The following is a 24,289-nucleotide window of genomic DNA, read 5'->3' as shown; positions in this document are numbered from 1 at the left end:
TTTGCTTGCTCATTCTTCTTTGTAACTTATATATCATGCATTTGTATGAAAGTACATCATAACACAACACAATCTATGTTACAAGTATGTCAAAATAAAGAAGTCATCACTAGCAGTATATTTTGGTTTAACTTACACTGCTTCCTTATCTTTCAGGGTCAGATGACTAATATCACAATCCAAGGGGTTGATCTTGTGGATTTTGATTTCTAAAAGTAGGTCATTAGTCACAGAGGCCTCTATTCTTCTCCAATCTGCATCTTGTGGGAGCTCAAGCTTCCTAACATACCCATGTTCCCACCAATTCCCACTTCTCCAATCTTTTGTGCTCTTGGACTCTCCTCCTTGCTGCTTCCACTGCCCACTAATTTCCACAACCTTCCCATTTTCTGCATAGACCTGAACATTGTTTTTCCCATCTCCTGTTTCACCAAATAAAAAATACTGTTCTGTTTCATTGCACTCTTGAATTTTTAGTTTATAGTTCAAAACTCTTTATAAATAAGCCTATTGGGCTAGTTAGGTGGTGAGGGGGCAAGGAAACTGATTTGGACTAAGATGAAGTTATGATTTTTGATCCCATATGATGTATCAGATTTTAAAAAGATCCATTTTACTAACGGGGTCTAGCCCAGTGGAAAAGGGTCTTAAGTTCGAACTCCCATGACATCATTTGTGTGTGTGTGCGAAAAATCTCATTCCCTCTAGTTTAGACTATTGCTTGTACTAAAAAAAGACCCATTTGGAGCCCAACATTAAATGTTCAATTACCAAAAGCAACAAAACCCAACATAAATGTTTGATAAAAAGGCCTCCTTTCCTTGTCTCTCAAAACTCAAAAGGTTTACTTGTGAATTAAGGAATAATACCACCTATATTTCTTAGGTTTGTATATTGCAGCCTGCCAAAATAACATACACAATTCAACTATGCAGTCTCCTTGGTTCATGATGATTTGAATCACTAAGATATTTATTAGAAGTATTTGGAAATCTTACCTGGTAGATCTGCTTTTAGTACATAATCTTGATCTGTTTGAAACCAGTCAACAGTACTGCTTTGACCAGAGCTTCTGAGACCAGCCAACAAGATATCTGCATCAAACTCCCACAGTGGGAAGGCATCAGAAGGATCAAAAAATTTCCCAAACAAGAATGGACTGAACAATGATCCTCCACCAAAAACCTTGTGCACTGCTGGACTGCCTTGAGACATGAACTTCTTGAACACATCTTCTCTCAACAAAACACACCATTTGTGTGGAGTTTGATCATCTGTTAGAACTTCAAGCTGCTTGCGAGTAGTAGTCATTGAATTGAAGATTAGAGAAACTGAACTTTTGAGTGTGTGGTGGAGAGAGGTTTGAGGCTTGTTGGTTCTTATAGTGGGAGAAGAAGCACTTTTGAGAAAAGTAGAGCATAAATTCCCTCAGAATACTTGAAGGGCTGTAAAGCTAATTGGAATATTTCTTTTTCTTGATCCTTGCTCATTGGTGACAAGAAATTACATGTGGCAAAATGGAAGAGGTAATTGACAAAAGATCCATTCAACCTTGAAACTCATGGATTAATTGTTGCTTGTGCACAACATATTGAAAACTGACCATGAGGCTTGCTGTTCACATGGAAAAAAAAAAATTCATCAGCACATGACATCCTTGAAGAAAAAAAAACTCAATGAATCTGATCCATGGAAGAATCTTTATAGGGCATGATGGGTGGTCAAGTCATGCCATATTTAAACTAGCTCAGTCAGACACTTCCTTTTCAGGTCAGTTCATTTGAAGCAAGAGTAATTTTTCTGGAAAAGCATTTCTTTGATCAATGATGGAGTTTTAGTGCAATTAACCTTTTCTATGCTGTTAAAGTACAGTAGTGAATTTGTGCTTTTGCTTTTGAGATAAATTTTTATATATTCACAAAAGGCTGTGTGAAAGGAATATTTGTCACATACTTACACGAGTTGGGTGCCTCTTCTCTTGTCATGTTGCCCCTCCTCCCCATACTGTGCAGAGTCTTTTTATATATTTCTTTTCAACTATGGCATTAAGTTTTTGACTACTTATTACAATGAAGCTTTTGTGCAGTGCAGGCTACGGCAAATGGTATTGGCATCTGGCAGAGCTACTTTTTCCTAAAGCAGGATTAGTATCTTCATGATTGATGCTGAATTTCCAACCCGTGAAAATTCTGGAGGGACTTCGGATAGTGGGGCACAGCCAGAAAAGGGCAGCTTTTCTATATAGGTGCCGTTATCTTGAAAGTTCAGGGCTACTCATGTGCTGCCAATGCTAGAATAAGTGACCTAGTAATTCTGGTTCATCCCACCTAGGATAAGGCAATTATTGTCCTCTTGGAACATAAAATTCAGCAAGTGGAACAAAGTAATTTATCTGTCGAATCATTTTAATAGTTAGAAATGAAAAATGAAGTAAATAAATCACTTAATAGCAAGAGAAATGCTAATTAGAGTCGCTGAAAATGACTTTGGCGAGACTCGCACTTAAGCGTGACATTACAACATGCTCCTTCGTTTGCTTCCAGGAGTGTGTTTCTCTTCCATTGTCAAGTTCTGCACAGAAAAAAAAAAAGAAAGAAGAAGAAGAAGAAAAAATATAGAAAGAAAATCGTAAACATGCATATATAAAATACGAAGAAGAAAAATAGAAGAACGGATATGGAAGTCGGCAGCCTAACTTAAAGAATTGGCAACAAGTTAAATTGAAAGAAAGGGTCAATGGCTGCCCTGCTGCCAAACTTCTTGGCCTTCTCGACAGTTATTCACAACACGTTGTCCAAACTTTTGGTCATGCTTCAGATTCAGAACAACGACACATTCCATTTCTTTTTTCTTTCACAAAATTGTAAATAAATATAATATGAAGCAACAAAGAAAAGGGTGACAAATCAAAGAGCTGCGCTATTAAAAATTGTCCCAGCACACATGCATGGACGGTCAAGAATACCCTACATATATCAACGATTAAAAATATAGGCTTTTTATCACAAATGGTCCATGAAGTTTGCCAAATTATCATTTTTGGTCATTTAGGTTTTTTCTGACATTATTGGTCGGTCCCTTATGTACACCTCACATATCAATTTGGTCCCACCGTCACGTTCTGTCAAAATTTTCCGTTAGATTGCTGATATGGATGCCACGTGGATTAAACAATATTTTAAATATTTTGGGTTTTATCACACATGGTCCTTGAGGTTTGCGAAATTATCACATTTGGTCCTTTATATTTTTTTATGACATTATTGGTCGTTATGTTACACCTCACTCATCAATTTGATCCCACCATGAGATTTTGTTAAATTTTTTTGTTAAATTGTTGACATGACACATATGTGGTGCACACATAGTCAATGAGAAAATGTCAAGTGGATCTAAATGAAGAAATATTTTTTTAAAAATAGTTTAACATTTAAAATCTTTTTAAAATATTTTTTTTTTAAAAAGAGATAAAATTTTCAAAATATGCATTTTTTAAAATTCAAATTCACTTGGCATGTTATTATTTGACATGTAGGCTCCACATACATGACACATCAAATCCGTGAGGTTTTGTTGAAATTTTCATAAATTTAATAGAAATTTCGACATAACGTAACATGTATATGGCTACATGTCCAATAATAACATGCCAAGTGGATTTGAATAACAAAAAAACAAATTATGTTCTGAAAATTTTCTCTTTTTTTAATTAAATTTTTTCTAAAAGATTTTAAATGTTAAACTATTTAAAAAAATATATAAGGACCAATAATGTCAACAAAAAAAAAAAAAAAACAAAGAACCAAAGATGATAATTTTGCAAACCTCAAGGACCATTTGTGATAAAACCTAAAATGTTTAAAACATTGTTTAATTCACGTGGCGTCCATGTCAGCAATCTAACGGAAAATTTTGAAAGAACCTAATGGCAGGACCAAATTGACGTGTGAGGTATAACACAAGGGACCAATAATGTCAGAAAAAAAATATAAATGATCAAAAGTGATAATTTGGCAAATCTCAGAGACCATTTGTAATAAAAACCCAAAAATATGTACATGCATCAACAGTAAAAAATGTTCTACAAACATCAACAGTTGAAAAAAATGTTCCACACGCATCAAGAATCATGTGACCTAGCATTATTCTTCCTCAAAACATACTGTAAAAGTCTATTCTCTCCAACAATGATGAGAACGTCGGTGACTTAGACAACTGAGTGATGAAAAGAAAGATGAAAAGAGAGATGAAGATCAAATGCGCGTAGGTTATTGGATAGGGCAACAAGAACGGAAAAGAAAGGTTTGTCTTTGAGATACATTTCTTATCCTCTTATATTATCATAGTTAGATTTCAAGTTTTTGTTTTTGAAATAATTGTTATTTGCATTTAAAAATTGCATCCTACACTCCTCCTCACCAAGAAATCATATTTATAGTGCACATTTAATTTTCCTTTTAAATATTTACTACATTTGTATTAGTACATTATTGAAACTTGATTATTTTCTCTGGAAAAAATATTTTTATTAGCCTAAGTAATAGTTAGTTTAGGTGCAGCTCCCCGGCGGAGTACTCCTATATCGCCGATTGATTTCAAGGTCTAACCCTCTTTTTCTCTTCGACTTTTGGCTTTGGTGTAGGGATCGGAGTCTGGTCGTATCGACTTGGGTTTTTTTAAATTTAAATTGGTCAATTGGGCACATAATATCTTTGGTTCTTTCAAATTAATTTCAATCTGCTTATAATTTGTTAGTTCCTATAGAAGAAAAGACTAGGAAAATAAGAATAAAAGTATTTATATTCTCTAATTGGTGTTGATTTTATATAGGTTTCATTCAGGTCTCAATTTTAGAATAGTTTTGGATTGAAGATGATTTTCATTTATAGTCACAAAAAGCGTTTTAATTTTCTTTCTACAAGAAAAAGAAAAAAAAATGTTTTATGAAATAAAATGCATGTTACCATTGCAGTGTAATTTAGTGGATAAAACAATGATTAGCCAACATCTCACGTCTGGTTTGTGTTGCAAATATTCCATTAGGACACAAACAACATACTGGGTACAATTGGGAGTTTTAAAAAATAATAATAATACGAGATTAAATTTTTTTTATAGAGCAACCAAAAAAAAAAAAAAAACCAAAAGGAAAGAGACAGGAAACGTAGTCATTCCCTTGACAGCTTTGAGACGAAACGTTCTGAAGAAAAATTTCACCTTTTCGACAGGTTCCGGTCAATACCGCCAATGTTTTGTATACAAATTTAACAGCTGACATTTCTTAAGCTCATTCGGTGGATCTGGTCAGAATCGAAGACACATTGAAAGGTTTTCACACGAGGAGCCTTCGAAGGTTTTGTGTTGCAGGTGATTTGGTTCAATATTTTGGCAGCTTTGGGGAAAGTTTTCTTCAATTCTTTCTGTTGTATTCTGAGTTCAACTTCTCATCAGAAAAACTTTCGTGGGTATGTGAAGATTTTCTTATATATGGTGGAAATTGGGATATAATAGCTGTTTTCTTAAGGAAAATTGAATTGGGTTGGTGCCAAATCGTGAAAGTTAGAAGCTTTTGTGTGGTTTTGCGTGATGAAGCTGTTCTAGGGTTTTGGTTATGAGAGGTTTAGGCATTGATGAAATGAGAAGGATATTAAACGTTTGGAATGACAATTCAACAACAAATAGGTCTTATGAGGACAAGCCGTTTCATTGTTTTGGTTATTCTGCTATGTGCTTCAACATCAATAAGCTCAGAGAAGAGGAAAATCACAGAGGAAGTGTTTCTCAGTCAACTTGTTGATCCAGCAACTGGAAAGATTGATGGGGACATGGTAAGAGACTATATAACATCTTTTTGTTTCAGTAAGATACCTTATCATATGAGTGTGGTATATCTTATATGATAAATTTGTTCATATTAATGTTATTCGTTTTAAATTTGTATCAAAACCATATCTTATATAGGGATTTCTGTAGTACGCCTCTCTGCTCTTATTTCATTAGCATCATATCATATATCTGGACCGAACAGTAGATCCGAAAATTAGTTAAATAATCTAAAGCTTTTTAGTTCGTGGAAGTATGTTTGGAGCTTATGAAGTATTTAAGGCACAAAGCTATTTTCTTGTACTGAAATGGATTTTGATTTTGTCAATTTTACTAAAATGTTTGTGCACAACTTATTTGAATACCAGAAGTAGTATTTGACAAAGCGATATCTTGATAATTCTAACAAAGTTGTATATCTATTGAAGATAATAAAGGCCAAAACAGAATTGAAAAAACTTATATGAGAAATGATATTTTGATGTATTTGAGCTTTCACTTTTCACCAATGAAGTTTCTTATTCTTCATTAACTCTGTTATATGCTTGTTTTTGCAAAAGTAGACATTAAAATTTGCAAATTCTGTGGTTTGCAGGCACAGCTGTTATGGATAAGTTGCCAGGTGGATTTGGTCCATTTGACAGAAGCTATTGAACATCTTCACTTATGGTTAGAAGAGGAAACATCTGGTGGCACAGATGAAATTAGTTCAAAAAGACAGTCATCAGGAAAAGAAAGATTTCAGAAGCTTATTAGTGTCCTGCATCCTGAGGTGAAACAAACTCTTTCAGATTGTTTAAGGCATGGTCTCCTATCCCGTGTCTCTGGAGAAGAGGGTGCCTCTAAGATATGGTATACCAAGTATATTGAGTCCCTATTTCCCAGGCCTTATGTTCCAAGAAGGAATTTGGGCAGTGAATTGCGTCGGAGCTCTGCTGAGGTACCTTCCCCAGCCCCTGCAGCAGGATCTCCTCAACTCAGTCCAGTACCATCCGCTGCTCCAACACCTTCCACTTCTCAAACTCCTAGGTCTAGGCGCCCTGCTGCATCATTTTTTCCTTCCAATTCCAAAAATTCGACTGTGCAAGCTTCAGAGCCAGTAAATGGACAGGAAGTTAAAGGACAAGATGATCGTAAAAAAATTGTCATTGCTGTTGTTGTTACTGCATCAGTGACTCTTGTTGTTGCAGCAGTGCTCTTTTTATGCTGTACTAAAATCTGTAGGACTGGGAAAAAAGATGGACAAAATGATGAGAGGCCCCTCCTTAGCCTGAGTTTAACTGATTCTAGTGGTATAATTCTCTAATATCGTGTTTCTGTTATCTTTAGTTGTTTAAACCATTTCAATTCTATATATCTCTGAAAGTTTTAATGTTTCAGGTTCTTCGTACAAGTCTCACGTTTTGGGAAATTCAATGAAAGAAGAGAAGCTTGACCATCAATCGTTGGGTAATAACTCAAGTCATCACAGAAAGGCCTAATTTTTAAATAGTAATTTTCACATTGAGTCTGATGTTTTAAATACTTCACTAAATTAAACTGCAGAATTAGGATCCACTGGAGGTGCTTCCAAATTTGATACATCCAGCAACAACAATGGACTGGTACCACCTCCTCCTGGAAGGCCTCCTCCTGGACTGCCTACTCTAAAGCCCCCTCCTGGCAGAGCAAATCCTCTCCCTCCTGAACCACCTTCTTCTTTTAAGCCTCCTCCCAGCAGGAATGGTCCTCCTCCTCCTCCGCCTCCTGTGCCACCTCCCACTTTGAAACCATTGGGCAGTGCAGGCCCTCCCCCACCACCTCCAGCACCTCCTGGCCCTCCCCCCCCACCTCCTCCAAAGATTGGTGTTCCTCCTCCTCGGCCACCTCAATCGATGCCTATTGGTTCAAAGTTAGCTCGACCTCCACCTCTTGCACCAAAACATCCATCAAATGCTGCTTCTGGTGAGGTAGGTGGATCTGATGCTGAAGGTGATGCTGCTAAAACCAAGCTGAAGCCATTTTTTTGGGATAAGGTTCTAGCAAACCCTGATCATTCAATGGTTTGGCATCAGATTAAATCAGGATCTTTCCAGTAAGTTGCAGTTTTCTTCCTTTTCTTCTTTGTGATCCATGAATCATTAGAAATTATAAGCCTCTGAATAGTAATACAATGATGATTCTTATACAGGTTCGATGAAAATATGATTGAAACTCTGTTTGGGTATAACGCTGCTGAGAAAAACAAAAATGAACGCAAGAAAGAATCTACATTCCAAGATCCTTCGCCCCATTTCATTCAAATTATTAATCCCAAAAAGGCACAAAATCTATCAATTCTTTTGCGGGCACTGAATGTCACCGTAGAAGAAGTCTGTGATGCAATTCGTGAAGGTAACTTATCTCCTTCTTTCTATCCATGGCATTGAAAAGATGCAAGTATTTTTCCTTTCCTCTTTTTTCAGTGTGTCAAAATGGAAATGTATTAGAAAAAGGGATATATGGTGTACTTTCTTTATGTTTCTAGAAGGAAACTTGCATTTAGTCCTTTTATGAAGTTTGAGGACTTAGGGAAGTTCAAGTTGTAGATGCACCTAGTGCTTGTGCTTAGGATTTTTATAACCAATGTCCCTACCAACAATCAAATTGGACTCTGAACTGTCAATTGCATCAATGTGCCTCCCAAACTCAGGTACTGTGCATCAATGTATCCCCTGATTTCTGATCCATTGGTTTTTCTGTTGAAAGTGGCATACTTTCAAGGTAGAATGGTGCATTAGACCATAAATTATAGATTAAAAAGCATTTTCTCTCTCCTCCTCTGTCACCCTTTTTCTCTCTTCTCTTTGTCCTTCTGCGCTCACACACAATCAACAAGTATTCTAATATACTAAACGCAACAATAAAACTGAATGAAGTTAATCACGTTATCAAAATACTGCAGAAACTAGATAAACTACCGAACCACTAAAACTCAAAAGTACTGTGTTGAAACCCATAAGTGAAAAATACCCCTAAAATTTAGTCATCTGCTTTCCATGTGATCAATTTGGACAGAAGCTGAAGAATCAGATGTTGGTGCCTCATTGGTGCATGGTACCAGAGTTTGAGGGTTGCATTGATGCAATTGAAAGTTCAGGGACCACTTTGATTATGGGGCAATATGTCAGGGGTATTGGTGATTTAAAAAAAAAAAGCCTTGTAATTGTTCTAAACTTCTAATTAAACTCTATGTTTCTAAAAAAACCTAGTAATTACTTTGGAACTTTTTCAGAAAATTCTTGAGCGAACATCTTGTCTGAGTAATAGAATAATGTATAAAGAAAGCTAAAATAAAAGATGATCCAGTGCATGTGTTTTTTTTTCCCTTGCATGAGAAGCATATTTTAATCTTTCTTAGTTGAATCAGGAAATGAGCTTCCCTCAGAATTCCTACAAACTTTGCTGAAGATGGCACCAACACAAGAAGAAGAACTAAAGCTTAGACTGTTCAATGGTCAACGTTCTCAACTTGGGCCTGCTGAGCGGTTCCTAAAAGCCTTGATTGAGATTCCATTTGCTTTTAAGCGATTGGAAGCATTACTTTTTATGTGCACTCTTCAGGAGGAGGTCACCACCCTTAAGGAGTCCTTCGCAACCTTAGAGGTAAAGACTGAGTTTCTGAATTGCATGCCATATATGATTTTGAGTCTCATACTCTTCTACCCAGTTTTCTGGGTATCTCATGTTAACTACTATTAGTTCAGCAGATATTGAAAAGACCAATGCTTATACAACTATTATAAATATATAACTTGGTGCCTATATATGCTAAGCTAGCATCCAATGCTGATATCCTACGCAAGACAGTGCTTTTCAGCTGTGTAAATCATCATCAGATGATGAAGAATACACAACGCTGGTTCACAAACATGAACCGATAAAGAGCCAAATGCCAATGCACAAAGGGAAAATGTACAGTTGAAATAACATGAATAGAGTTTGATGCAACAAGGAAAAAATGATGCCATGATGGCAAAGTACAATATGGGGAGTGGTTGCCACTATCCACCTATGTTAAGAACTTCCCAGAGTGGCAGCCCATGGTCAGTTTCATTTCTGGCGGCATTTGGACTCCAATTCTTGCATTTTCATCTATCTACAAGCCTTTAATGATAAATGTCCCATGACTTCTACTCCAACTCTTAGCTGGAATAGTTTAAGAGATTGAAAATTTCGACAAATATTTTGTTCATTATGCTTAGTTTTCAAGTTTTCATCGCTTTTTGCAATGACTAGTTTCTTCAAATTTCAATTTTCTAATATTGCTACTGAGATTCACATGTGGAAGCAGAGGATAATAGCATAACAAAACTCTCTATTAGATACCTTAAGCTTAGTCTTATCAGGAAAGATGAAGGCTTGTCTGGCCTAGACCATACTGTCCTGTATGGGCCATGAAATATGGTACCTATCTGCCTATAGGGGAGACTCATGGACATAATGTGTCATGAAGAAATATACGAATGTACTTGTACAGCATATATAAAAATGTCTGCCAGTTTTCATTCAAATGGCACAGCTTCATGTTGTTGTAACCTATCATTTTGTTTCTGTGCATGACGTTGTCTGCCGGTAACTTCTGGTCCATATCTTGAAACCTTGCACTCAAGAATATCTAAATCATATCCATGTCTATGGCAGGTTGCTTGTAAGGAACTAAGAAGCAGCCGGCTTTTCCTCAAGCTTTTAGAAGCTGTTCTTAAAACTGGCAATCGCATGAATGATGGAACATTTCGTGGTGGTGCACAAGCATTCAAACTTGACACGCTCTTGAAATTATCTGATGTAAAAGGAATAGATGGCAAGACAACCCTTTTGCACTTTGTTGTTCAGGAAATAATCCGCTCTGAGGGTGTCAGAGCTGCTCGTGCAGCAAAAGAGAGCAGGAGTTTCTCTAGCATCAAATCAGATGATCTCCTTGAGGAAACTTCCCAGGAAACCGAAGAGCACTTTCGCAGTCTTGGTCTTCAGAAAGTTTCAGGTTTAAGCAATGAACTTGAGAATGTCAAAAAAGCGTCCGTTTTGGATGCTGAAAACTTAACAGGAACTGTTACTAAACTTGGTCATGCACTCGTAAAAACCAGAGACTTCCTGAACTCAGACATGAAAAATTCAGGGGAAGATAGTGAGTTCCATGAAACACTGAAGAGTTTTGTGCAGAATGCTGAGGTTGATATCACAGGTCTCCTCGAGGAAGAAAAGAGAATCATGGCTCTGGTGAAGAGCACTGGTGATTACTTCCATGGGAAAGCAGGGAAGGATGAGGGTTTAAGATTGTTTGTTATTGTTCGGGATTTTTTACTAATCATAGATAAGGCATGCAGAGAGGTAAGATTGGCACCGAAAAAGTCAACAAATGTTCAAAAAAAGGAAGCACCTTCCTCTGATCCCCGTCAGCCTCCTACAACACCATCTGCCTCCAATCTTCGCCAGCCTCCTTCTCCTGATCTCCATAAGCGGCTTTTCCCGGCAATCCAAGATCGACGAATGGATAATTCTAGCTCAGATGATGAAAGTTAATAGATTTCATTTCGAGAAGGTATGGAAATTTCTAAACCTGGTTGAAGAAAGAATATCTCTCTCATGTGTTGTTTATACTTAGTGTAGATCATTTATCAATATGTGATAGTCGTAGATATTGCCAATGAACTTTGGGCCTAGTGTTACCTCTTCCCCTTTCCTCTTTAAAACAAGGGTAGGGTGATGTCAGAGGTTCAATCCATGCGGGTGCGTGTGTAATTTACTTAGAACAAAGAAAGTCAAGGATATTTTGATTTAGTATTTAAGAAATTTTTCTCTTGGCATTTACTCAGGTGGCCGTCACAGAATCTCAACAACAAAATGCCTGCTCGGTTCTTTTCTAGATGTCATCTGTGGCCAATGATTTCACAGAAGGATTAGTGAAAAAGGAGTTGGAATTTCACTAGATAAAACCTACGGTCACTTTTGAAGGCACCTCTGATGATGTTCCACCTCCATTCATGGCTGGCTGTGTGCATCAATGTCTCCCTGCTAATCGGGCGGACGACATGATTAGTGTTGTACAAAGCCAATACCATACAGAATTGTGCCTGCTCGTCCTATTCAAAAGGCGTACATTTCCTTGAGTGGTGGAGTGCCTTCATTGTTATTTGGTGTCCTGTTGAGAATGAAATTATTAGAAAACAATACTATTGCCTTAAAAAACCACAACATGCGCAGGAGCTATTTAGATATAGTGATTCTTTTTTTCTTTCCACCTATGATTCTTTGTTATATTTTTGTTCATAATTTTGACCTTTTTGGAGTAGAGGTGTAGCAAGGTAGTTTGAGATCTATAGAATTGTTCATCTTATAGCCAGGAATGAAATTTATGATTTGTTATTATAATCCTATTTTAGCTAACATGGTTTAAAACAAAAATGGCCAAAAAAATTTACTTTCTATTATCTATTTTAAATTCAACATTTTTAAATTGGCATTTACTTTTTAGCTACTCCAACCACTTTTCAATTCAGACCCGAAAAAAAAAAACCACTTTTCAATTGAAATAAGATGCTGAATAGTTTGGTCATTGGGGGGAGTTATAGTTTCTCTCTCAACATCAACTTTAGAGATTGAGCTAAGTTTGGAGCATGAAGCGTAGCATAGTTTAGACCCAGTATAGCTAGTGAATTTCTTTTTTTTTTCTTATAAAAAAAAACCCGTATAGCCGGGCGGCTATACTATTTTTTGTAAAAAACTATAGTATAGCCGGGGGGCTATACTATTTAAAAACATTATATGTCAATGGTATAGCCGCTCGCCTATACTATTTAATAAAAAATATATATCAAAAAGGGATTTTAGGTTTTAGACATAAAAAAATTTTCACTTTTGGAAAAAGCCAAAGCTTTTTCAAAAAAGACAAAAAAACCACTCAACTTTCAAATCAAAGACATACAAATGTATTGGATTCCTTAGGAAATCTAAAAATAAATAAGGGCATTTTTGTCCATTTTTGCTTCTTTTAAAATTTTTCTCTCTCCTTTTGCTTTTTCCAAAATGTCCCTATGGAAAAAGGACCCTCCTAATTGCATTAGTTTATACTTTGTAGATATTAATTTGGTATAACCGCTCGGCTATACAAATAAAATATGTACGTGTTTTTTTGGGTAAAATTTTGGCAAATTACAACTTAAAAGTTCTGCCACTATATAATATTTTAATATATATTATTTGTATTCAATAATATGTGATAATTATGTGTATAATAAGTGAATTTAGAAAACAAAAAAAGTATATTAAACACAAAAAATATGTACGTACATGTTCAATACGATTATTGAATGTTCGCTTTTTAAAAATGTATTTATACCATGCGGCTATACCATTGAAATATAATGTATTTATATAGTATAGCCGCACCGCTATACGCGTTTTATCTAATTTTTTTTATAAAGAAATACTATCCGGCTATACTAGTTTTTTTCTACTTTTTTTAAAAAAAAGAAATAGCTATACGTAGTTTTGCTAACTTCACATACTATACACATAATTATCACATATTATTGAATACACATAATATATATTATATAGTGGCGGAACTTTAAAGTTGTAATTTGCAAAAAAGTTTCCCAAAAAATATGTACGTATTTCATTCGTATAGCCGTGCGGCTATATAAAATGTATTATATAGTATAGGCGGTCGGCTATACGATGGTTTTTTTAAAAAAATAGTATAGCCGAGGGGCTATACGCGTCTAATCTAATTTTTTTAAAAAGAAATAGTATAGCCGCCCGGCTATCCTCTTTTTTCCACTTAAAAAAAAATAGTATAGCCGGCCGTCTATACGCGGTTTTTCCAATTTTTATTTTAAAAATAGTATAGCCGGGCGGCCATAAGCTTTTTTTAATTTTTTTTTAACAGAAATAGTTTAGCCGTTTGGCTATACTACGTTTTTATAAAGAAATAGTATAGCCGGACGGGAAGACCTGGTTTTTAAATATTTTTAAAAAGAAATAATATAGCCGCTCGGCTATACTATTTTTTTTACTAATTTTTTTTTTAACAGAGTATTTGTTTTTTGGGGGTCAATTTTAACAGAGTATATTATTTAGTAGGTAAACAATTGGAAAACCCCAGTGTAACCGTCTGGCTATACTATTTCTTTTTAAAACAATTAAAAAAAATAGTATAGCCGATCGGCTATACTACTTCATTTTTTAAAAATTTAAAAAACCCGTGTGTAGCCGCTCGGCTATACTATTTCTCTAAGTAATTTTTTTAAAAAACGAGTATAGCCGGTCGGCGATACTATTTGTTTTTTTTTTTGTATGTAAAAAACCGTATGTCAATGGTATAGCCGCTCGGTTAATTTATTGGCTGTAGATGGAGTACTTATTAATAAATTAACAGGCACTATATTCCTATACTCTAAATATTTTGCAACAAAAAAAATTTAAAATTAGGGATTTTGGCTTAGGCTCACGTGAGACAGAGAAAAAGGGTATAAGCCCGTTTCACTGAAGTTCGTCTCCGTAACCACCAACCACAGAGCGTTCTTCTGTTTAGTTCAGGGTTCAAATAAGGTTTCTCTAGGGTTTTAGTCTCTGTGTTCCAAGGCCAGCTTTCCGTCTTTGGTTTTGCTCGCGCTGTAATCTCACCATCGAAGGAGGGCTTTGGAATTCTGTTGGGCAGTTAAGGAATAGAATACCAACTCGACATCGTTAAGGTTTGGTCACTTTGATTTTTTGATTATTTATCTTTTGTATTGTTCAATTTTAACGAGCAAGTTGCTGCTCAAAGTTAGGGTTTTGATTCAATTTGTAGACTTGACTTGTAAAGATTGATATTTGGAAATTACCCAAGAATAAATGTTACTGTTCTTCAACATTTTTAATTATAGAATTTCATTCATTCCTTTCCCTCCATCCAAACGCACTGTAATTATAGAATTTTCGTGCAGTCTATCTGGAGATGGTTATATGTTTTTGTTGTACCTGCAATTCCATAGCTTAATTGATACCGAACGTTTGCACACTGGCAAACTAAAACTGAGTCTTTTTGCTACCTTGGCAGTTGATTTGTGGTTGTTGCTTCATATTATTCAGCATGTCGTCCCTAAGGAATGCTATTAGCAGGCGGGCTCACAAGGAACGAGCTCAACCGTGAGCAATCACATACCCTTTGCTGTTGATAATGTTGTTTTGCATCAGATCATGGGAATTATGTATTTTGTTGTTTAATTTTTTGTTAGGGAATCGAGGAAAAAATTTGGGCTTCTTGAAAAGCACAAAGACTATGTTGAGCGTGCAAAAGCATATCACAAGAAGGAGGAGACTTTACGGGTAAAATTGTGGTGACTTTGTTGCTTGTCTCCTTGGATTTCATCATTTTGTCTATAATCGTGTAATATAACTTCCAACTATGTCTCATCTGCCTTTTCACTCAACAGAGACTGAAGGAGAAAGCGGCCTTTAGAAACCCAGATGAGTTCTACTTCAAGATGATCAAGACTCGAACTGTTGATGGAGTCCATAAATTAGAGTAACATAGAACTCTTTTATAATGCTTCTTTATCATTTTTCTTTGGCACTTGCTTCTCAAATGACATAGCTTGTTGCTACAGGAGTCAGGCAAACAAGTACACTCCAGAAGAGCTCTTGCTTATGAAGACCCAAGATATTGGATACATACTTCAGAAAGTTCAGAGTGAGAAAAAGGTTATTAATACTGTTACCAAGAAGCTATGGTTTATCAAGTGGTTTTTTTAGTTTACCCTGTTGGTTATAATTATGCTGTTATCCAATGCAGAAAATTGAAAAGTTGACTGCGACACTCCACTCTCTTGATAATCGGCCTTCAAGTAGACACGTTTACTTTGCTGAAGACAGGTTTGAGCTTCATCCGCCTTTTCTGTCTTTGGAAAATCTAAATTATATCTGAATAAGTGGATTGCTTTTTAATGTTTTAGTTTTTCTTATTGTTGTTGTTAGTTGTGACCAGACTTAGATACCATTTTCTGTTTCTTATTATTTTTAGGGAGACTTTCAATTACACCCCCTGAGGTTTGGCCTAATTACAGTCAGACACTACATGTTTCATTTACACCCGTTTTGCCAAATATATTGTATTTGAATTTTTTTTTTTCAAATATATCTTATCTTGTTATTTCCTTTTGTTTGTAGGGAGGAGGCTAAAGAAATTCATTCACGTTCAAAAAGTGGAACTATGCCTGCTTCTGAGGACATTCCTGATCATATAAAAAGGTACAAACAAAGTTTTCAGTGTTAGGGGACAGATTGATGAGTTATGTTTATTATTGAAGGTGGTCTGTTGATTTTTATCAGTTTAAGAATCTATTATGAATGTCTGTGCATTACAGTATCGTATAAACAAATGCCTTTTGATTTGGTTGATAGAATATTGGCATATTTTTCAATCAAGGGGTAACTGTGCACTGATTGGTTTGTACTTTTTTTTTTTTTGAGACACCATAACATTACTTTGTGAGACAAATCCATTAATCCCTCAGAATATGAATAGGACTTAGAAACTTCATCATAATGGAAAGGTTTAAAGCAAAACTATTCTCTTAATATCTAGTTCAATGGATGCAATTTGGCTTTTTATAGTTATTGTTATTCGTCAGTATGTTAATTGACCTGAGAGGATAAGCGAATCTTATTGGTCACAACTAGATTGCTGAAGTTTTCTGTATTTTTAACAAATGGGATGAACTGCCCTTTGCTGTTATGTCAACCACAATCCAATTCTTTTGCATCTCCGGCCGCATTACGTGGAAAAGACCTGATTATAGGCTGGATTTTTCAAGTTTGATTTTAAAATTTTAAACAAGTTGGTTTGAGGCCCTACTATCAGGTGCTAGTTGGAGTTGAGAAATTTGGTAGTGTAATAATCTCTCTTAAATTTTTTTGTTATCATGATATCTTAAGTTTTCTTTTCTTCTATGCCATTTTATCTCCTGAATTCTAGGTAGCTGACTCATGCTTTAAGAAATTCTTGTTATCCTTCAATTTCTTAAATATCATGATAATCTACCTTTCAATGGTGGATGTGATGCACACTTCTTCCTTCCTGTTTCCATTTTCTTCCTGAATCCTAGGTAGCTCACTCATGCTTGTAAGAAATTCTTATTATCCTTAAATTTCTACTATATCATGGTATGCTACCTTTCAATTGGTGGAGTGATGCACGCTTCTTCCTTCCTGTTTCCGTTGTCGTGCTGAATTCTTGTAGAATGATATTAGTCTTTTGGTTAAGTCTTATATTCTCTTGTCTTCAATGTGCAGGAAAACAGCTGCTTCCTACAGAGAGCTAGAAGCAAGGAGGAATAGAGTCAATGAGTTGGAGAGAATCTATACGGATATGGCAATGCAGAAGGAATTACAGGTATTGACATCCAAATTTCTTTTTCGTACATCTTGTTCTTTTGTTGTGCATGGAAATATTGAAAAAAAAATTTCATCTAAATTAACAGAAAAAGGGTAGAAAACGCAAACTGCGGGAAGATGAGATTGTCTGCCCAACATCCAAACCTGTATTCAAGTGGCGGGCTGAGCGTAAGCGTTGAATAGGTAGGTGTTGATCAATGATTAGCTTCGTTTTATGTCTAGGTCTTTTTGCTTATTTCTCAGCTTAAAAGTGTGTACTTCTTGGTGCTATGAAACTTGCACACTCCAGTCTGCATGTTTCTGTGATTTTGCAGGAATGACGCTGCGCAACTGATGTCCGGCCCCCCAGAGAAGTATGGATCCGATGTAATGCGACTTTTCATGTAACTGGAATTTTGAGCTACATATGAATTTGTACGAGTGATATGGTCATAGATTAATATATAATTGCATTTTTGTGACTCTGCCAGTCCGAACAGTGGTGTCGTTATAACAATACTAACAAGCAGTCTGCCGTCATTTTTGAGATTTTGCTGATTGACATAATCAGCCATGGTAACTTGTATTTCAATTCAGAATAATCCGTTTCAATATCATTTATTAATTTTTAAAATTGTGAATCCAATTGGAGTAGGATATTAAACTGTTCATCAGACACGCAGGGCAACTCTCTCTACTCTACCAGGCTTTGCATAAGTGGTGTTTCAGTACAATTTGGTAGCCATAATTCTGGCTTTCCATAGTTTTTATTTTTATTTTTGTCAAGGATACGGTAGAGTAACTGCAAGACTTAGGACCAAACAATATATTGGGCTCTATATCATAGTCCCTTTAGTTGCCATATTCTCCCACAATTCAGTGTGGTTTTTATTTCTTAGTTTAAGGGATTGCGGGAGGGGAGTTTACACAAAAATTCATTGGGTGCATGAGAATTTCAAACCTCTGCCCACATAGGTGGAGGTGAAAGAGGCTCAACTAGTGTTAGACAACATGAGTTTGTAGTGAAGTTTATTGCACTCGTACCCCAATTCTTGTCATATACGATAAGTACATCGACTAAAATGAGAGTTCTGTCAGATTTTAGACACAAACTCATGTAATAGATGATGCAATTATATTTCGTTTCCCAAAATAAATGAAGTTAAAGGTAACATGTGTGGATAAGGAATAACATAACTAAATTACCTACCAACATAACCAACTTCGGCCGAGGTCGCTTTCATAGCAAAATAAACATCTGAACTCATAGTTTTCTTACCCAAACAAAGGTTAACCGTAGAGTGAAAACATTTTTTAAGAATATATTGGGGGAAAAGGATCTGCCTCTTGCTCTTTGAACCTCCCACAACTTGCATAATGTCAGTTTTGTTTCCTTCAATAGTTTGAAAGCAACAAATTCCCCATTTCTCAAGTGTTGAACACAATGAAAGAGTGACAGATCAGAAAACAGTACATAGCAGAAGAATCATATGATGCTCAAATATTGAAGCACTGTCATTAAGTATTTAAACCCACAAAGAACACGTTCAAAAAATAAAGGGCCAAAAATATAAAAAAGGAAGCAAAAGAAGTTCCCACAATCTCTTCTATTAAGAAGCTAGTAGAAGATGATTATATTCACAAACACTACTACCTACAACCCTAACTCTACCCCAACTACAATTCCAGAAACAGAGACTCAATAACCTACTTGAACCTACTAGAGGAAACTAAATCTGAATCAACCACATTGACCCCCCATTGGCATTTCTCTTCAAATTTAAGAGTCATCATCACCGCCTACGTTCTTGGATGAGGTCCCAGCCTTCTTTGGGAGCAGAAGGTTGTGAATGTTGGGCATGACACCACCATTAGCAATTGTAACATCACCAAGAAGCTTGCTCAGCTCCTCATCATTACGCACAGCAAGCTGAATGTGGCGTGGCACAATTCGAGTCTTCTTGTTGTCTCTTGCTGCATTACCAGCCAATTCCAGAACCTGTAAAATCAAACAGAATTAAACAACATTAGAATAAAACCCTCAACTTGTGGACAGAAATCAATTAACACACACAACTATACCTTTACCAAGAAAATATCCTAATTTGGAAGGACACACCAATTCAATAGCGTTGACATCTAAAATGGAAGTGAAAACGCATCCAAGAACCAACGCTAATTTTTTCGTTCCTATGACTTACCCAAAACATCAATTCCACAAACATGCCTCGTACCTTAAAATGAAGATTCGAACAAGAATAAAACAGTTCAAATGCAAAGGGCCAATATTAATTCAACCCTATTCGACAGTCAAAAGATTTTCAGTGCTATTAGCCTAAAAGATTTTTTTTTTAAAAATTTTTATATTTTTTTTAAAAAAAAAGGAAAAAACTGAAGCAATTTAAAAAATCCAAGATTTCTCAATATTACAGACAGAAACATTCATATCATAACTTGAAAATTACCAGACAATGAAATCGAATTCAATTCAAAGCCCTGTACTTTAAAGAAAGAAATAATCAAATTGGTTAACCAAAAAATAATAAATAAATAAATAAAAATTATTTAGGAAACAAACTAGATCCAAGATCTTAACATTGGCTTGATACGACCAGTTGAAGCAAAATTACCTCCTTTTCACAGTTTTCTTAATGTTCAATTAACCAATTTCCACTCATACAAACTTACGAAACAATCTTATTCCCAATTCGAAACCCTAACCCTAGATTTACAAAATGGGAAGAGAAAGATATTCATGCACGTACAAATATAGAGGGAGAAAGAGGTTGAGAAAGAGGAGTATACCTCAGCGGCAAGGTATTCAAGGACCGCGGCGAGGTAGACCGGAGCTCCAGCACCGACTCGCTCGGCGTACTTTCCTGCCTTCAAGAACCGGGCGATACGACCGACCGGGAATTGCAGACCTGCCTTGCTCGACCGTGAAGTGGCCTTTTTCGCGGCCCCGGAACCTATAGCCTTCCCTCGACCCGCCATTGATGGATTTCCAGGAACAGATTAGAGAGAGAGAGAGAGAATGAAAAAGAGAAAAGAATTAGAAGCAACGGAGAGAAACAAAGTGTTAGGTGCTACGGAGCAGAACTGAGACGCGTTTTGGGTATTTATAGTCGCTGGGATTTGAATACGAGCCAATGGGCTGAAGTACGCGGATCGAGATCAACAGCCGTTGATTAAAATGAGAAGGGACGGTAGAGATTGGTTGATTGAAGTTTGTAACTTTTTGTTCGGTTAGATTTGGTGAAGTGACGAAACTAACCTTGTCTTTTCTGTTCATTCATGTTGACTTGTTTTTGGGCAATTAATTATTTTGACTTAGGTTTGTATGCTTTGCCATTGCCCCCCCTACTGCTTGCATAAATGCACTTCTCCTTTGAAAATGTTACAAATTACAATGGAGAGAGTGCCACTCATTTGTCATAGTAAAGAATAAGGGTAAGTAAGGGCAGTTATTGTTTACGTAAATAGTATCTGCCCTAATTTTTTTTGTTTTTGTTTTTTTTGTTTTTACTTTTCACTAATTACCATGACAACTCAAACAAATCGGGTTTGCTCACCATTCATGCTCCAAGAGTCTGTCTAGTGGGAGCCAAATGGCCCAGGCCATGGCTGTTTTGAGGCTCAAATTAGAAAATGGGTTTCTAATGAGAGTAGATAGCCCATGCTCCATGAAGGGCAATTCCACCCCAAACCCACGCCCGGCCCAGTGATGGAGCCCACGCACAAGTGGAAACATGAAAAAATAAAAATAAAACTGCTTCTTGCAGCACTCAATTTCGCTGTTTCTATTATTCACACAATTTTAGTTTTCACAAGCTCATCATTTTTAATATTGTGAAATGCATATGGCATGTCAATTTGATAGTCACATTCGTCTAAACTACAAAGGTAACATGATGGGGGTTATAACTTGAGTTGAGATTATTTGTATGCAAATCAAAGCCCTTTTTCATTAAATTAGACTCCGTTGACCAACATACGAGTACTTTTTAAAAAATAATTCATTTGTTGTTACGGAGAAATTTAAAATTGATTTATTTGTTGTAATGGCTTCCCCCCATAGTGGTTCTACTGATATGATGACAAGAAATGTTGGAGGACACCAAAAATTACGTTGAACATAATGGAGTTACATAACTAGTACTAGGTGGACTAGAGGAGGGAAAGCAAAGAAATGCAAGACCAACCTTGTAGCCCTTATCATCCAACCAATTCGCATTGAATATGAACTTCTATGTCTCACTGATATGGTTTCTAAACTTCAGAGGGAGTCAAACTTTTGTCGCTTGATTTTACTAATAAAGGTCCACAAAAAGAAAAGATGAAGAACTGTTCCCAGGCTAGGAGTAGGAGATACCGTTTCCTAGGTAGGCTGCTCTGTTTTGAAAAAAGATTTGTTTTTTGGGCCAACATATAGATGGTTTAGGGTTTATGTTCATCATCATTGTGCCGCTAGCACCTATCCAGGTGATCAGTGGTGGATCCACCTAAGGCCCAGTGAAGGCTACTGCCCTACTCACCTTTCTTCTATCCATGAAGTCCTTAGAATCTCCATTGAAGCTCTACTTAAGTATGCTGCAATGGGGCAAGGTGTTTGATAAAAGTCTTATGAGAGAACATGGAGGGGCAAAGCTGACATAACAAAACGAGGTCGCTTTGGTTGTCACTTAAACACCCAACATTCTCATCTCCAAGTCGTTTTAGTCTCTTCTCCTTGTCACTTCACCATTTTGTGGCTGGAAAATGTTACTAAAACAACCTAAAATTCCTAAAATTTCGTTGGCTCTTCTTCTTGTTACTTGTATATAATTCATCCAAGTTTGAAGTGGATTGAGCTTTGGACTTTTTAGTTCTATTGTGGAATATTCAGTATTCATGTTAGAAAATATTGTTGTCTGCTTTAGGCATGAACTTTATAAAATTTTCAAGTCTGTTGGTGATTTAAACTACTACATTTTGCCCCCAACAACAAAAATTTCTGGATCCGTCACTGAAGGTGACCCAAGGGTGGTTGAGCTACAAAATGTCTCAATTCTAAAGAGAGCCTGTAGACCATAAGAGCACTTCCACCCCTCTCCTTTTGCCATGGCAAAAAGAGGCCTAAGCTCCAAAAACAACCCCCACAAAGGAAAAGTTTTCATGGCAAAAAGTGGACCCACCAAACTAGGCAAGCCCGAATTCAAGACTTGCCTAGGCAAGCTGATGTCAGCAGCCAATTTAAATAACAAAAAAATTATAATAAAAAAATCACAAAATTCGGAATTTTTTTTTCTATAAATACCTAGCAATGTTCTTCACTTCCTACACCAAAATCCATACAAATTCCTATCATCATATCTCATGTAAATAGCGGTTGCCATAGCAATGAGAAAAAATTACTAGGGCAGTCACTATTCACATAAATAGTGTTTGCTCTTCTTGTCATTACCCTTTATCATGTCACAATTGTGCGGAAGTGCTCTAAAGCACTTTCATCAATTATTAGAAGCACCGAATCATTGGCTTGAGAAGGCATGATGTTGGAGAAGTTCTCTCCCAGACTTGCTCCATCCACCCCATATATACAGCCAGTATTTTAAACATTTAGTCATTTGGTTGATATAAATATATACGTGGGATAATGCACTGCATGCTAGATACTAGTGTCTAGTGCAACTTTGTGCACGGTAGCTTGAGTTTTTGTTGTTGTTGTAGTATGAGTTTAATCATGTAACTTCTAGTTGAAGAAGATGACTGGTGAAAGCTAACAATGATATTTGTCTTCGCGAAAACCCAAAGTTACCAAGAAAAACACTTGTTTTTGAAGTTTGGGTTTCATTAATGCTTCTTACAAATCCAAGGATCAAATCAAGTTTAGGTTCCACTTTCCAAGAAGAAAAAAGGTTTGGCTTCCAAGATCATCGGTGCTCATCTTCTTTTATTTTTGTTGGTGCAATTTGTATCGTCCTACACTCATTCTATATAGTCTACTTCAAGTAATACATATCATTGAGTGAATCTGCCTACACTAGAAATGATATTGACACCTTGTACTTCGAAAATCATCATAAATCCAGTTCAATTTAATTGGCCCCAAAATTTAACATTATTACAGAAAACACACATAGGCTCACATGGTAAATTTATACCTTAAGATTTATTTATTAGAATTAGGTGTAGACATGACATGTATATAGATATAAGCACAAAATAATGAAATCATAGATATATCTAATCTTATAATTGCATAAAATGCATGTATATTTTATTGTCTTTGACTTGAAATCAATGAGGTCTACAAGGTTCACATCTAAGTAATACCCACTCCCTTGTGGTGAACTCAGGTTGCTTCTGAGATATGCACCTGGTAGAGAACGAAAGAAAGAAAAAAATATTAAAACCCTAGGAATTAAAAAGAAAGGAAAGAAAGAATGAAACTGATAAGAAGTCAACCTAATATGTCTCTTACTTGAGTCTTGTGGCTTCTTAAGAGTGTTTCAATTGATCCAACAACAAAAATTGAAGAATAAAAGGAAGAGAAGGAGAAGAGTGACCTATGGCTTGGAGAGAGCGTGAAGACTGAAGGAGGAGAAAGACTATGGAGAAGAAATAGTGTGAAAATATTTCGGGTTATTTTCGGAATTTTGAAAATCTCATTAAACTTCAGCGCCTCCCAGACTTGATTTCCATATAATCCAAAATTGCTTTCCCTCACATCAATTACTTACAATAAGTGATTTTTACATGTTTTACCAAACCGGCTAGCCTTTAAAAAATTTCAAAATAATCACTTATGAACCTAAATAAGCAATTCTAGACGGGCACTAAAAATAATTTCCCTAGTGTCAAACAGTGAAGTTCCGATAAAAAGGATTTATCTAAAAATCACATGTAGTCTATATTACTAGGCACATCACATGTACGGACACATCATTTGATGAACATTAATATGAAGACTTTACCTTTTTCAAGATCATTTTAATATGAGGATTTAGGTGTTGAACATTAAACTTAATGTGTAGATCATTTTAATATGAGGATTTAGGTGTTGAACATTAAACTTAATGTGTAACCCTTAATCTGAAAATTGTTGGAA

General features: G+C 36.0%; 4 protein-coding genes across 6 annotated transcripts; 2 read left to right on the top strand and 2 right to left on the bottom strand.

Moving 5' to 3' along the window:
• Positions 1-12: 12 nt before the first annotated feature.
• Positions 13-1,697, bottom strand: LOC103342488 (HSP20-like chaperones superfamily protein). The gene is made up of 2 exons (XM_008246115.3): positions 999-1,697; positions 13-422 (listed from the first exon to the last, which is right to left on the bottom strand). The coding sequence occupies exons 1-2, from the start codon at positions 1,309-1,311 to the stop codon at positions 133-135; spliced, it is 603 nt and encodes a 200-aa protein (XP_008244337.2). The 5' UTR covers positions 1,312-1,697; the 3' UTR covers positions 13-132.
• A 3,481-nt stretch (positions 1,698-5,178) lies between these two features.
• FH5 (formin homology5) lies at positions 5,179-12,213 on the top strand. Its single transcript, XM_089047932.1, has 8 exons — positions 5,179-5,828; positions 6,419-7,115; positions 7,204-7,272; positions 7,369-7,897; positions 7,994-8,196; positions 9,212-9,447; positions 10,486-11,383; positions 11,658-12,213. Exons 1-7 carry the CDS (start codon positions 5,661-5,663, stop codon positions 11,362-11,364), a joined length of 2,781 nt encoding a protein of 926 aa, XP_088904058.1. The 5' UTR covers positions 5,179-5,660; the 3' UTR covers positions 11,365-11,383; positions 11,658-12,213.
• Positions 12,214-14,343: 2,130 nt separating this feature from the next.
• Positions 14,344-17,833, top strand: EDA14 (embryo sac development arrest 14). Of its 3 annotated transcripts, none has more exons than XM_008246114.3 (10): positions 14,344-14,537; positions 14,917-14,973; positions 15,063-15,153; positions 15,261-15,352; positions 15,435-15,528; positions 15,620-15,699; positions 15,994-16,074; positions 17,119-17,218; positions 17,307-17,403; positions 17,510-17,833. In XM_008246114.3, exons 2-9 carry the CDS (start codon positions 14,918-14,920, stop codon positions 17,397-17,399), a joined length of 687 nt encoding a protein of 228 aa, XP_008244336.1. In that variant the 5' UTR covers positions 14,344-14,537; position 14,917; the 3' UTR covers positions 17,400-17,403; positions 17,510-17,833. The 3 variants fall into 3 exon arrangements, with proteins under 3 accessions (XP_008244336.1, XP_088904057.1, XP_008244334.1); XM_089047931.1 differs by having other exon boundaries at positions 14,346-14,537; positions 14,885-14,973; positions 17,535-17,833; XM_008246112.3 differs by having other exon boundaries at positions 14,346-14,537; positions 14,885-14,973.
• Positions 17,834-18,690: 857 nt separating this feature from the next.
• Positions 18,691-20,297, bottom strand: RAT5 (Histone superfamily protein). Its single transcript, XM_008246111.3, has 2 exons — positions 20,005-20,297; positions 18,691-19,198 (listed from the first exon to the last, which is right to left on the bottom strand). The coding sequence occupies exons 1-2, from the start codon at positions 20,191-20,193 to the stop codon at positions 18,980-18,982; spliced, it is 408 nt and encodes a 135-aa protein (XP_008244333.1). The 5' UTR covers positions 20,194-20,297; the 3' UTR covers positions 18,691-18,979.
• Positions 20,298-24,289: the final 3,992 nt, after the last annotated feature.

The sequence above is a fragment of the Prunus mume genome, linkage group LG3 (assembly GCF_029339155.1).
Source record: "Prunus mume cultivar Tortuosa linkage group LG3, ASM2933915v1, whole genome shotgun sequence".
NCBI classification, from domain to species: domain Eukaryota; kingdom Viridiplantae; phylum Streptophyta; class Magnoliopsida; order Rosales; family Rosaceae; genus Prunus; species Prunus mume.
This window is presented reverse-complemented; position numbering and strand designations above follow the sequence as displayed.

What these genes read in the sequence shown, in the direction of transcription:
- LOC103342488 (XM_008246115.3), bottom strand. Translation starts at nt 1,311, where the DNA reads ATGACTACTACTCGCAAGCAGCTTGAAGTTCTAACAGATGATCAAACT. An exon ending in ACTAAAAGCAGATCTACCAG is followed by an intron (nt 423 to 998) that starts GTAAGATTTCCA and finishes TTGGTGAAACAG; the next exon opens with GAGATGGGAAAAACAATGTT.
- FH5 (XM_089047932.1), top strand. Translation starts at nt 5,661, where the DNA reads ATGACAATTCAACAACAAATAGGTCTTATGAGGACAAGCCGTTTCATT. An exon ending in GAAAGATTGATGGGGACATG is followed by an intron (nt 5,829 to 6,418) that starts GTAAGAGACTAT and finishes TGTGGTTTGCAG; the next exon opens with GCACAGCTGTTATGGATAAG. An exon ending in GAGTTTAACTGATTCTAGTG is followed by an intron (nt 7,116 to 7,203) that starts GTATAATTCTCT and finishes TTAATGTTTCAG; the next exon opens with GTTCTTCGTACAAGTCTCAC.
- EDA14 (XM_008246114.3), top strand. Translation starts at nt 14,918, where the DNA reads ATGTCGTCCCTAAGGAATGCTATTAGCAGGCGGGCTCACAAGGAACGA. An exon ending in AGAAGGAGGAGACTTTACGG is followed by an intron (nt 15,154 to 15,260) that starts GTAAAATTGTGG and finishes TTCACTCAACAG; the next exon opens with AGACTGAAGGAGAAAGCGGC. An exon ending in AAGTTCAGAGTGAGAAAAAG is followed by an intron (nt 15,529 to 15,619) that starts GTTATTAATACT and finishes TATCCAATGCAG; the next exon opens with AAAATTGAAAAGTTGACTGC.
- RAT5 (XM_008246111.3), bottom strand. Translation starts at nt 20,193, where the DNA reads ATGGCGGGTCGAGGGAAGGCTATAGGTTCCGGGGCCGCGAAAAAGGCC. An exon ending in TTGAATACCTTGCCGCTGAG is followed by an intron (nt 19,199 to 20,004) that starts GTATACTCCTCT and finishes TTGATTTTACAG; the next exon opens with GTTCTGGAATTGGCTGGTAA.